Source organism: Zosterops lateralis (genome assembly GCF_965231275.1).
Source record: "Zosterops lateralis genome assembly, chromosome: Z".
In the NCBI taxonomy this organism is placed as follows: domain Eukaryota; kingdom Metazoa; phylum Chordata; class Aves; order Passeriformes; family Zosteropidae; genus Zosterops; species Zosterops lateralis.
Genome location: NC_139800.1, coordinates 18,910,988 through 18,925,232, shown reverse-complemented (window position 1 = coordinate 18,925,232; position 14,245 = coordinate 18,910,988). Strand labels below are relative to the sequence as shown.

The window sequence follows — 14,245 nt, the reverse complement described above, 5'->3', positions numbered from 1 at the left end:
TGGCAATGGTGTACTAAAAGAATCATTAAATTACTGGCCGAAAGAAGGAGATAAATCGAATCTAGAAATAAAATTCTAAAAACGTCAGCTTGTGGGATTTTCTCCTACGAAATAGAAGGATGATCATCTTCAGAACAATTTGGGAAAAGTTGAGAACAATCTCAGTGCATTAAGAACGTGTATACAGTTCTGAAAGTAGTAATAATATCATTTGCAGATAAATACGTTTTAACAAGATCATGTCAACTACCACGTAAGCATCTTAGGCATTCTGTGTCAGGTTTTTGATTATGCATTTGTCGACTTGCTCCAAGCTAGCGTTTCTGCTAATGCCAGGTATGCCAGGACACTAATAAGTTTATGACTTCAGCAGTGTTTTCTGGAGACATTTTGCCTAAAAGACCATTCTGAATTTCACTTCATAACTTTGCTCTTCCCTGTTTCAAAAATAGCATTGATGCTGCTGCACTTCATGGATTGCTTCATGGATACTTTCACAAACTTCTAATAGTCAAAATCTAAACGGACCATTTCTTACAGGAATCTTTGGTAGCCTTTAAGTGATTTAAGAGTAGATCTGCTTTCCTTGTTCTCTTTCATGGCTGTTCATTTCAAGTCACACCTTGTCCCAAATTAACAAGATAAAAGTGGACAAAAAAAGAAAAGATGCAGCTGATATTTTATCAAATAAAAATTATTTTATATTTAGTTGTTTCTTTTTAAATTATAGCCATAAGAGCACTGAAGCAATTTAAAAGCAAGACTAATTCTTCTAGCAACAGAGAAGTTGGTGACAGAGGGAAAGAGAAGAAAGATTTGGAACGTCAGAAAACAAAGAGGAATCACCCGTTTCAAAAAATATGGCTAACGAAATACTCCTGGTTAAAATACGATGATGAAAGGGGAATAATGTTTTGCATACCATGTCATAAACATAATGTGGATTTGGGGGAAAATATTCATAATTTTTGTTCTGGCACTGATGACTTCAAACTTGAATTTATAAACACACACCAGAGTAGCGAAGCTCATGCTTGGGCTATCTGCATGGAAGCTGCCATTTCTGCTTCACCAGATACAGCTTCTTCTGAGCAGATGTTGAAGAGCATGAACTCCATAACATTGGGCAGAGTAGAAGATAGTTTTAGAAGATACCATGCTATTGCTAAATCTGGCTTTCCCTATACAGACCCTGATGGAAAGTGCAAACCATAAACTTTAAAATTATCTTTCTCAGACTTCTCCTTCTGAAGACTTCCCTATAGAGGCAGAACAGGTCAATCTTCCCATCTCTGATTATTAATTGCACAGATTAGTCTTCCCATAACAAGTACTCTTACAGACAGGATATGACTAATACACTTCACAGCTTGAAATACTTTTTGTTCTCCCGTAAGAATATTTGTAAGGGCTGCAATAGCAATACCATATCTTGATTTTTAATCTAGGATCTGAGAATGAGTATAGTTTAGAGAATATGTATTTTCAGAATTCTTCATATTCTAAATGCACCTTTTACTTGATAATTCCAAATGGTAGAGGATACCAGCAGAATATATTTCTACTCTCAAGGAAATGGCTATGATTTATATCAAAAGATAGCTAAAAATAAATCATTTAAGACCCTTTGTGGTTCCTCCAACAGCAAATGAAGATGTACTACAAAGTAATGTGGGAGAAACTAATATGAAGTCTTTCACCTTTGAATCAATCCTCTGCTAAATCAAGATATCTCTCTACTTTCAATATAAAATGTATGAGTAATAGCAGAAGGTACCCAGTACGCCACACCCTACTGTAGTACTCACCTCTGCTCTGTACTGAGCTGTGCTATACACCCCCCACAAATATACACAGAGCTTTATGTGTATGTGTGTGTGTATATATACACACATACAGTCTCTTTTTGGTGTTTTGCATAGATGTTCATGCTACTTCTGTGTATAAACAGTAAGTCAGAAATGGAGTAGGTTTTGAACAAATGCCTCATTAAAGCATGTTACTCCATTCCAGGACAGATAATCTGTAGGGATCAGAAACAGAGATACCATTTCTGTAGTTCTGTAGGGGTCAGAAATAGAGATACTTTTTCTATTTCGGAAATAGAAATACTGTTACTATGTACTGTGTGTTGTATAAAATATCTGAACTTGTGATTTCAGAGACAAAAAAAAATGTTTAGATATAATTTGCATAATAAGCAACAGGATGTATATTTAATGGATTATCTTATTAGCTATGTGGCTTGTAATTTTATTAGAATTGGGAATTCTAAGGGTTTTCTTGTAAATCACATAATACCAAGAGGGTTCTTCTCCCTCAAAAGTTTTCAAATGGAGATTTTTAACTATGTTCAGATTAGAAAAAGTTTAAAAATGCATCTCAAGGATGTCCAACAGGTGAGAACAAAAAAAGAGAGAAAAACAAAAAAAATGGTGGTTCTGTATCTGTAACACTGAAGTCACTTCTCTGATACAGGGGCATGTTTTCTCATGATCTACTTTTCATCCATGAAGCTGGCAAAATTCCTTCCACCTCACATCTCAGAAGATATATTCTAAGCCTGTGATGATCCTTGCTGCTTTCTTTTGGGCAGTCTTTAGTGTACATCTATCTATCCTTCTTGATACAGAGTTTCCAAAGTTGTATTATAGCAGAAGCCTTAGCATCTGGGGGGGGGAGGGGGGGGGGGGGGGGGAAGAAAAAAAAATATTTCCAGTGACTTCCCTTGTACTTTCTCATAATATTGTAATCTGCTATAATCCTTTGAGACTTCTCTATAGAAATTTTCCTTTGGCAGTAAGATTCCCTTTGGGACATTTATTCAGTTCATTATGTCAGCCCAGTGAGGCACTTGATATTTATCTTTATTGGAAAGTGTCCTTTTATTCTAGACTTTATCTCCAATTTTTGAAGTTCATTTTGAATTCTAATCCTGTTCTCCAGTGTGCTCAAAGTCTGTTCCTGAATTGTTTTATCTGCAATGTAATAAATGTATCAATTTGTGCAGTCCATTTCCAAAAGGTTTTTTGATCTGTTTCTGGTGAAACTTACTTACTGACCCTGACTGTCTCTCCAGTTTTACAAAATCTTCATGAATACTGATTATTTTTACAAGATTCCTGCTACTCCTCCTAATTAAAAATGTTTAAGTTTCTATTCAGTCTCCTACATTATTCAACTGAAACTTAGTAGGTTTAGTTTCTTTTATTTTGTATTTATAAAAGGATTTTGTAAAGGGCATATCTGTTTTGAAATGAGTCTTTCTAAGTGGAAAAAGCCAATTCTGAGAATTGTTTTCCTTTTTCCTTCCTAGAGGACATTATTTTCTTTCACTGCTTGCAGAGTACCATTTGCAGACACCAATATTCTTTTCTGGGTACCATCTGCGTAGCTGCCCACTCTCACTGTCTCTCCGTGATTATGAAGCACTGACAGCCCTTGAGCTGAAATGATGAGTCACCTCTTGTTTGGTATAGTAATCAGATATTCAAATACTTTTCTGTGCTCTGTAATATATACCCAAATCCACTAAGTCTAGGAAAAATATCTAAAAACACAGTGAGGAACATATTTCATCTGTCAAATTTATGAGGGATTTCCTCTGTTTCTTTGAGGCTCCCTTATTCCTCCTACATATGTCAGTAGGAGGAATTAAATCACAGTCCATTTGAAGATTCTGAACTTTGGAATTGTCTCTCATCAGATGTTTCAGGAGGAGGTAGTAAAGTAGAAGAAATTACCCTACAGTGTATCAGCAATTCTATAGTTCATATTAAGAATCATATATCTTATGTAAGTTGTGAGTAGTGTTTTTGATTGCAATCCTTAATCCCATCTCAGACATTAGTTTTGATGCAAGTTCTTTAAAATCCTTATCCCTTTGATAGTTTCAATGTATGTTTCTGAAGTCATGTAGCTTCACAAAAATAATATGAGGATATTAGTATCCTTTTAGAATTCTGTGAAGAAAATAAAAATTAAATTTCATTTCAGGAAGTCAGAAACTCGTAAGAAATACAGGAACTACATCTTTTATTTTCATGTAGGGAAATCATAGGAGTTTAAACTGCTTAAACAGTTTAAAACATAAGATGATGTGACAGAAAACTAAGTTAGACTGCCAGTAATCAAATGGAAATGTTTAGCAAAAAAACAAAATAAAAATTATTAGCTAGGCTCTTTATGGTAAAGTCCTAGAAAATCTGAGATGCAAAGAAAATGTAAAAATTTTCCCTACTGTTTTTTGTAGTTCACTGTCTTTTTCATGAGCCACAGCCTGTTTTCTGTATGAACCACTAAAATGTTACCTGGTTTATTGAATCTTAAATGAAATGTACCAGTAATGTTGCTTCTGTGATGCAGGCTTCATTGTCCTATGTGGAAATGATCTGATTCTCAATCCTTGAAGCTTTCATGAAGAGCCCAAATTTCTGTTTACCTTAAAATTGTTATATTAGCAATCCAAGATGCTTCAGGAAACAGCACACAATTTATCACAATTTTTAGAAGATGTTCTTTCTCAATGTGGATAACTCAAAAACTTTCAAGATGTGACATCAGAACACTGTTACCAGTCTGACATAATTTTTTCCCCAGCTTTTGTTTTCATGCTAAAATTTGTGGGAGGATGCAAAGGCTTCAAGACCATGTGTTTCGCCCTTCCTTCTTACTGTCCAAGAGACTGAGCTTCCCAAATCTATTTTTGTCCTCTTCCTTTCAAGTTTATATATGTGTAGGATTTCTCTGCTATATTTAGATGTGCTGAAGGCATTAATCCTGGTTTCCCTGATTGGAGATAAACCAGTCTACAGGGATGCAGACTATTAATTCAAGTTGGCAATTTGATTTTGAATAATGACACAATAAAATTTATATTCAAACACATTCTTTTTATTCCCATCGCATGCCTTTTTCAGAAACCTAACTTTCACTTCACTGTTTCACTTCAAACAAAGTGTCTTAGCCATAGAATGTGCACAGCTTTGCCCTTTCAAATGGACAAGAAGTTTGACTGGAAAAAGGAAAAAAATAAGTAAGTCTTTCCAGTATTTCACTTACTGTGTTTGCTTCTAAATGTAATCTGAAAACTCCTGTTTTGATGCCATAGAATTGATGACAACCTGACCAAATCAGCTTTTTCTCTCAATATTTAAATAACTTGACTGACGCAGGAAAGTCCATTTCTGAAAGAAAAGACTCACATCTGTCTGTTAAAAATCTTTATGCATAATTTTGTGTTTTAATACCATACGTGAAGTTTGAAGTTCTTTTTACTCGTAAATAAATCTATTCCTGCTTATAAAACAAATAGAGTTTGCTGCACTTAACTGATTTTTTCTTAGTATTTCTTTAAAATAAAATTAATGGAGCTATTTTAACTCCCATATGTGAATTCTCAGAAGCTTTTCAAACAGTTGAATTTTGTTTCAGAGTTCAACAAACAACAGTGAATGTTTTTCACCCTATTCTCTAGCATACACTTGCTTTAGAGTGAAGATAGATTTATGATTGAATAAAATAGCGCAGAGTGGAAGAAAATAGTGGTAGGTATTCTATACACAGAACTCTGTGAGATTGGTGACTGTGAATGAATGAGGATGGATTAGTGATCTTAATGCAGATCAGGACAAGTACCAGAAGAATTGCAGTGCAGTGAAATATTTGAATTTTGCAATTAAGTAGGTCACATTCGATTAATTTTAAATGAGTAGATTTTGTGTTTGGTTTGGAAAGTATTAGCATTATCAATGGTGCATAATAGGAAAGTAAATAACTTTCTCATATGGCCATTAAAATTTAGAAACAGGAGTTTAAACAGATTTTTTTTAAAAACAGAAGTCTATTTAAAAGGCTAAACATATTTCTATCTTGGTTTTTCATTAGGTTTTATACCAAAGAAAATATTTATTGAAACTGTTAATGACATAGTTAATTTGAATCTTGGAGTAAATTGCTTTCCTGATGTATGGAAGAACTTAACACTAGCAGATGTAAGTTAACCCCTATATTCTCTTCATTTAGAGTATTGGTTTGTGTAGAAGATGCAGCATTGTTCCTAGTATGATAAAATTAAGATTATAGTATTATAGGACATTATCAGTTTTTCTTTAAAATTCTTCTGTTTCACTAAGGAAGGATCATGGAAGTCATTGTGCCAGACATTTTGTCAGCACTTTATTTATTTACAATTTGCAAATTATATCAGTTCTTAAGATGCCATCCAAGGTTTTCAGACTTAGAAACATGAAAACTTACAAATCTTCCATACTGAATTGATTTCTCTTTCAGATGTTGCTGGTAAACCTATAGAATGAAAATATTTACTTGTTTTAGCTTGTTTTGATAACAATTTCTGAGAGTAAACCGTGGTTCATATTAAGATTTTTTATTGGATTTCACATGATTTCACCACTTTATTCATAGATTCTTCACAGTGAAGAATTGCATGAATAAAACATTTTAATGTTAAAGTGGCGTAGTGCAAACTAGTCACATCTATCATCTTGACTATATAAAAACCTCAGCACACGAAATTAATTATCCAAGGAAAGCTATCAGACAAATATTGCCTATTAATAGACCAAATGTGCATGTATCCCATGTTCTGTATGTTTTGAGAACTTTTAGTGCTTATAAATCCTATCTTTATTTTATTAATAGGATTTTCTTTCCTTAAGAGAACCATTTTTAAATGAAACTTTTAAATTTATCATGGAAGCAAGAACTTACCTTACGGAAGGAAATCCTCAAAGCATAATCTAAGGTATATATAGATGCCTGTTTGGGCACTCAGGATGTTTATTTAGAGAGATATCAACAGCACGTGCCAGTCAACACACAATGGGTGGTGGCCTGTTTTGTTTTGCCCTTTGTACAAATCTGAAACCTCGCTGCAGAACCTTGCACATCCTGTCCAGGAAAATACCTAAGGATACATAGGCTACTGAAAGACTATGTTTATGTAAACATTTGACAATATTTGTTATTTTGGTTTTATAGCTAGAAAATATGGCATCTGAATTCACAGTGAACTCAGAAGTTACTGACTGGCGCAGATTCTTGCTGGCAGCAGCACAGCCTTGGCCAGTGCCATCTGTGACACAGCTCCTCAAAACACTGCATAACTTCAAGTCGATTGACGTCACTGGATCAGGCTTTGTTACACAAGAACGCTATATACAGGTTATAATCCTTTTGTTTTTTCAATGAAATTTTATTTTGTTAAACTCCCTTAATTGAACAATATATTGTTTGATTTATTCACCTTAAGAAACTGTCTAAATCTTAAATGCTTTAGGTCTGAGGGAGCTTTCTAGTGAAAAGTGTTTTCAGGGAGTTGACAGCCTAATATCTATCTTGTCCATATTTCCACAAATCAGGCTAACTAAACTAACTTTTATCTTGATTTTCTCTACCTTTACCATAAATTAATCTCAAGTGAAAATCCTTTGTGTTTTAAAGAAATCATTGTATGTGCACTTTGATGACTATTAACTTACTTGACACTGAATGAGATAATTTGCTCCAAGCAAAAATAAGAATTTCAGTTTCATCTCATCAGCTGCATTTTAATTAAATGTTTGTAGATTTTTTGCAATAATTAATTTTCTCAAGTTAAGATCATTCCTCAGACCTTGAATACATGGAAAATTGTAAAATTCTTTTATTGCTTTTCTGAACACAGCTTATATTTTAATTGCCACATAGTTCAGCAAGGTTTTCCAGAAAGAGTGTTATGAGTACATTTTTGTTCTTTCAGCAATATTCTGCTCATTTTCACTTAGTTTTATTTTGCATTTTTAATCATACTTAGAATTATAGTTGCTGGTTCACTCTCTTAGGCTATATTAGCTGTAAGTATCATATATAAGCACATATAGGTGTCTATAAATATACCAGTCTTTCTAGTTTTTGTATTTGTTTGGTGATGTTAAATATAATTTTCCAACTGTTTTGAATAAACTTCATAGAAACCTGATTGTAATTTGTTTTCCATTCACCTTGCATTGTTTTTTAAAGAAAATTAAATAAAGGGTGTGTTAGTCCAGAGGCCTGCCATTATCACAACTTCTTTGATTAATTTAAAACTTCCAGGATCACCTGCCAATCCCTGGCCACCACATACTTTCAAAGAAACAAACTCCGCAAAGCCAGAAAACCCACAAAAAATGCAGATCTATATACATTTATTTTTCTATTGTTGTAAGTTTTACTGAAGAGTTTACAAATAAGATAACAGTTACAAGACATGCAGACCAAGAACATACATTTTTAGCACAGGATCCTATTTTAAATATAATATTAACCGAGCAATTAATTTAATCACTTCAGTATTACAAGGTATTGAGTATGCAATTAACAACTGATTTGAGTAACCTTCCACTGGGTATTATTCGACCTGCTTCATCTGTTGTCTGTCCTCTTTCTCTGCATCTGTACTGATAAACTACACAGTGCTGTGGGGCCAGGTAATGGCGCTCAGCTGTCCCTACTGTGATGTTGTTTGTACAATCTGGTGTGGTTTCGCACAAGTGAGTTTTTCTGTAGGTACTTTGTTAATGCCCATCTAGATTTAGCTGATCCTTCCTGTGTCTAGAGTCTAGTACTACAGAATTGGTTCTGAGCACTTTTAATTTACAGTTGTAGTTCTGGCTCTGTAGGACACTTGGTCATCTTGTTGGGAACAGGTAGGCATGGGGAGAGCCATGCCTCCATCCTTCCTCATACTGAATTGTATGGACAGTTTCTTCTAAAAGTAAAGTCTGGATAAAAGCTGTAGAGGTTAGCAAAGGATATCCAAAAGCAAGAAACCAGAACATGCATAGAAATTCCATATCATATTCTGCTTCTTCAGCAGCACAGATTTACAACTATGTAGTTAATTTTCACTTTACTCAAAAGTATACATTAAATTCTATCCTACCTGATTTTCAGTAATTTCTCAAGTATCAATTACAACATACAAACAGCTACTCACTTATTCTCACGTCAATGTATATTAACAACAAATTCAGTTTGATTAAGTCCAGTAAATTAGTAGGCTCTTAGTAATCTGTGTGTTGAACAGCTAGAGCATAAAGACCACCTTATTTCAACTTGTGAAAATAAACAAACTTATTTATTTATTTATTTATTTATAAAATCAGGTTGGCTTATGGTTTAATGGAAATGAAGATCTGAGCATAACAGAAAGTTGCGAGGAACCTGTGTCTTTAGAAAGGCTAGAACACCTCGTAAAGGTAACTGAAAACATAGGTATTTTGAAGAGATCAGTATTCAAACATGAGTGGTCTCATTTCACAGTTTTTTGGATCTCTGTTTTCAATAAGTACTGCATTTTTTTGATTTTTTTCAGGTCAAGTGGTTCTTCAGAATAATGTAGAGAGGAATCTAAGAATCAGCCTTGAGTATTCTAAATCATAGTCTGCTCAGAAAGACTTAATTACTCCTGTTCTTGGTTGAATGACACTAATTTTGCTACACAGCAACCAGCTTTATAAAGAATGGGAAGCAAATGATCACTGCATCTGAGCTCATAGAATTTTCCATGAAAGAGAGTACTAATAATAATCTGAATACAAAAAATTGCTTTGACCATATTTGTCATGATACAATGTTTTATTAATTTCTCCCTTTTCTGCGAAACTCAATTTCTGTTTCCTTGAATTACATAACACACGTTTATGATTTATCACAGCCTTGATTTGTAAAGCCTCAACATCTTCTTAAGTATAGTAGCTCTTATTTGCAGTAATTACTGCTATTTCATCCTTTTCTCTACAATCCTTGATTTGTATTTAATTTAATTCCACTCACAGAAATTATTTTACTTGTCTTTTCCCTTTTATAGTTTTTCTTCACTTTATTTGCGGATACCAAAAAAGACCTTGCTCTGCTGGACTATATTGATATGCTGCTTTATTTCGCCTCCCACTCTGATCCAGTTGAAGGTGTATACAGAGCACTTAGCATTGCTACTGGAACATATGTTCACAGAAAAGAAGCTTTCCTTCCTTGTATGGTAAAATATTACAGAAAAATACTAGAGAATAGTAGTAGTAGTTTCAATTTATACATTAACTAGTTTCTTCTATATTTGCTTATCCTGGGTAGCTCCAGTCCTTACAAGTAGTCTCACTGAATGCACAGATGGGTGCATTGCATTGGTAATAATATTCAGACGGATTCTTTCAAATGTCTGGAAATTTGCTTGCCAATAATGAAAGTTTAAGATATTTACTGCTGACTACTCCTTGTGCATATGAATGTAAGTAATTCTTTTGCCTAATCGACCAGCTGTCAGTCCCCTGGAAGTAGACTGCAGTGTGACTTACAGTAATGTTATCTCAAGATGCAAGACCTGGTATTATTGCTGGTCTAACTTTATTATCCACTATATTTCTTCGAGTATTCAGACACATCTTTGTTGTGTTATTTGCAAGTGTTTATCTGTAAAACAGAAGGTTTAATAACTAGTTTCATACAAAATAATTTTTAAATCATTTTTTCAGCCATGATGAACGCATTGTTAGATCAAATGAGACTCATCATTTGATCATTATTAGTATTTCTGGAGTATGTTTTTATTGTTAAAATCTTAAAACTAGAATTAGTCCACTGAATGCATCTGTTACTTATTAGTGAATACTTATATTTATTGAAGTATAAATAATTTTTTGAGACATAAATTATTTATCTGTACACACCTTGGAAAGAAGTTGCTGCTCAAGATAATAAAAAGATTCATTGCCCTTTCACAGCCACAGTGACTCCAGCATTTACCCAGGACTTAAAGTACAATTAAGATCTCTAGAAACACTATAGAAAAGGCATTATTTTATTACATAGGGTAATATACATATGCAAAATAGCATTTTATAATTTCAAATGAAAGAAGTTATTATACTTCCCTGTGTTTTGTTTGGCACAACAGGGTTCTTGTACACTGGAGAAACTGAATAAGACAAAAAGACATTAAGACTTTACACATTTCATAGGAACAAGGAGAAAACAGAATGCTCCCAATTAGATATTGTGGTATCAATTTCCCATATTTCAGTGGAAAGTTCTAATTTTCATCTCATTGGATATTAAGCTACACAACCTGATCTCCTCTTTGCCATTTTCTGCTTGGTTTGATCTGTTTGGTTGGAAGTTTGGTAGTATATAACTAAGAGCACTGGCATTATCACTTATGTGTCAACAACTTAAGGTGGTGAGTCACAAGAGTGGAGGGGATCATTTGCCTTCAACCCAGAATTAACTGGATATCTGAAGAGAAAGAGATGTCCCATCTAACCTGAGAATTTCCTCATGCCTGCTGTCTCACTCAAGGCATTGGCTCTGTGAATCTGTGCTATGTCTGATGTATGCCCCACAGTGTACTAAACAGACAGATTGTGTGCCTAATTCACCTTGGAGAGTCCCTCAGAAACCTACGAATATCCATAAATTAGATATTAAACGAATCTTGCTTGTGTGGATTCTCTTTGACTTTATAGTTGGCTAGGCTGATGCACCAACTCACTGAACTTATTTTAAAACATAATTTTAATATTTTCATTCTGTTTATGCCTTGTGTTCCACATCTATGCACTTAAACAATAATGTTGAATATGGACAAAGAGCAACAAAAGACATCCTGTACCACTGAAGTAAATGAGTTTTTTCTATAGGCTTTAGTAGACCCTGAATTTCATGAAGATTATTCCACACATACAAGGGGGCAAAAAGGAAATGGTGTGCTGTTATGTCATGTTTGAGCCAAGCTCCATCAAATACACAAGAGTCCTGAAGACATCCAAAGTGGTTTTCAGCATCAAATTAAGAACCTAAACCTTTGTTTCTGTGTGGCTAAATATCCCAAATCTCACTCCAGGTACTGGATATTTAGTAAATATTATAATTTAGTAAATATTATCAAAGGAACATTCATCCATGAAACATAAAGAGCTGCCCAGCTCATCTCGAAGAAGTTTTACACTTTAGGTAGCTGGCTCATACATAGGCACTTACAGAACTCTTTAGAAAGCTCTTCTCTTTTTCTTGTTCTGTGCTGATAATTGTAATGACTTCTCATTGGTATCTGCTTGCAGAAATACATCTGAAGCCTTCATGTTATTAAAAGAAGCTCAGATAAATATATTCTTGAGACTCTTTTTACTACCTTTGTTTTAAGTCTAAATAATGTTATTGATTGTGTAAGCCCAGTGTAAGCAATGCAATGAGAGCCCAAAAACTTCAGTGCTGATGTTTCTGTAATCCTGATTACTGTGTGTTGAAAAGACTGTAAATGACTCCACTCCTCCTGTGCTCAAAATGAAATGTATTAAGGCCCAAGGCACACAGCACAAGTGTAGCTGAACCTCAGTAGTTTCTCCCTCCTTATGGGGAAAGAAATGGTTTGTTCAATTACATGCAATTTCCTGTTGCTAGTGGTTACTCTACAATCTGGCATAATCTAGTCAAAGCACTGTTCACCTATGTAAGGTCCTTTCTCATCTTTATGCTTGTGAATATCTACAGCTGGGGTTTTCTGTTTAGTTTTTGGGTGTTCTTTTTTTTCTTTTACCAACTCTAATATCACCACAAAATTACCTAAGTGCTTACTTAAAGTAAACTTAATTATTCTGCATAAACTAGAAAACACCTGTTTCTGTGGAGAACTGGTTAACTGTTGGCCAAAATACAGTTCTTGTAGTGACTAGATTTGGACTAGAAAATACATACTTTTTTTTCTATGTGAACCTCCAGAATTACCACGTTTAGTCCTAAACACAAAGTTCTTGGTATTGTAGTTTGTAACTATTAAATATTTTTGTGTTTTCTTGCTCTGAGAAATACTAGTTTTTATGTGCAATGTTGGCCATATTCCTGGAAAAACCTGTCTATTAAATTTCTGGTAATGCCAACATTATGGATATTTCTAGACTGTCAGGATCTATTCCTCCATCCATCCTCCAGAGCAGTAGATAATTTTGTATGAGTTGATGACTTTTGTTTTGTAAGAACTGAAGTTTGAAATTGTAATTTGTTGGTTCTTAATGGGTGTTTAACCTAAATAGAGCATCTACTGGCAGACTGTTTATCCCCAAGTGTGATACCTGTACCTAAATTTTTAGGATTCTTCAAGCCCCAACATATTGTCAAATGAAAAGACTTTATTAGAGGATGAAAAAGAAGTCTTGAATTACAGAGGTGAAGGAATGATTTCAGTGGCATCTCTACTCAAAGTGTTTCATACTGGAGGAAGCAAAGATGAAGATTATCATAGATTTAGCTGTCCAGAGAAGGCAGACAGCTATGATGTGGTAGGCAGATTGATTAAAGAATGGCTTTGTAGTTCGCGTCATACATTAAAAAAATTATGCTGTGATCTTTGCTTTTCCACAAGTTTTTTTATACAATAAATTGACCACGTATTATTTTTACTTAAAGCTTTTCATCAAGATGTACCAAGAATTAGGTGCTGAAGATCTGACACCCATTGCAGTTGAACTGCTTTTGAAGCATCCTTTCATGGAAGATTTGATCAACACATGCCAAGAATACAAACTTCATGTGAGTATTTCTATCCGGGACCAAAGGCTTTGTAAGCTCCCATGCTTAAACTTGCATTATCCCAGAAATGTACATGTAATTAATGTAGATAGGGCCAATTTACAGCATAGATCAGCTATACAGCCCAGCCCCTGCAGGGTAAATCAGGTTTTTTGTTTTCCATGAAAATTCCATCCATAAAAGACTGGGCTGCTTTCTGACCTGTATTTTGTACAAGGCTTGCTGGCTACAGATTTTCCACTGCCTCGTCTGATGAGGCTTTGCCTTCCTCCCCATCCATAGAAAGGAATCTTGTTGAATTATCGTCCCAACAAGATCATACTTCAGGACACTGTAGGATATGTGGTAGATCCTATTCCATCCCAGGCCAACCAGGCAGCAGAAAAGGGTATGCAGAGGCCATACACATCCAGGTGTTCTTCCCTGTCATTCTCCTGACCTTCCCTGCTGCCTGCACCTGTGTTTAAACATGCATTAAAACAGCTGCACAAAAGGCAAGTTTGGGCCAGAGAATCACCCTATTTAAGGTATCAAACTATGGCAAAAGTACTTGATATATAGGGTGTAAGAAAATAGCATGAGAAGACAAGAGAATTCTTGCATGTTCATGTCCCACATCAAATATGAACAGTCTTTGCAAGTTTTAGATGATCACCCACATAGTGTCCTGAAAAATGTAAAT

At 34.5% G+C, this 14,245-nt stretch overlaps 1 protein-coding gene across 1 annotated transcript in view; it reads left to right on the top strand.

Moving 5' to 3' along the window:
- SPEF2 (sperm flagellar 2) overlaps positions 1-13,577 on the top strand; it is a 67,149-nt gene extending 53,572 nt beyond the window's left edge. Inside the window, exons 28-32 of the mRNA XM_083883148.1 lie at positions 731-1,204; positions 5,887-5,993; positions 7,003-7,185; positions 9,150-9,242; positions 9,854-13,577. Coding sequence (XP_083739274.1) covers positions 731-1,204; positions 5,887-5,993; positions 7,003-7,185; positions 9,150-9,242; positions 9,854-10,087 — 1,091 coding nt within the window. The 3' untranslated portion in view covers positions 10,088-13,577. The remainder of the gene's footprint in view (positions 1-730; positions 1,205-5,886; positions 5,994-7,002; positions 7,186-9,149; positions 9,243-9,853) is intronic.
- Positions 13,578-14,245: the final 668 nt, after the last annotated feature.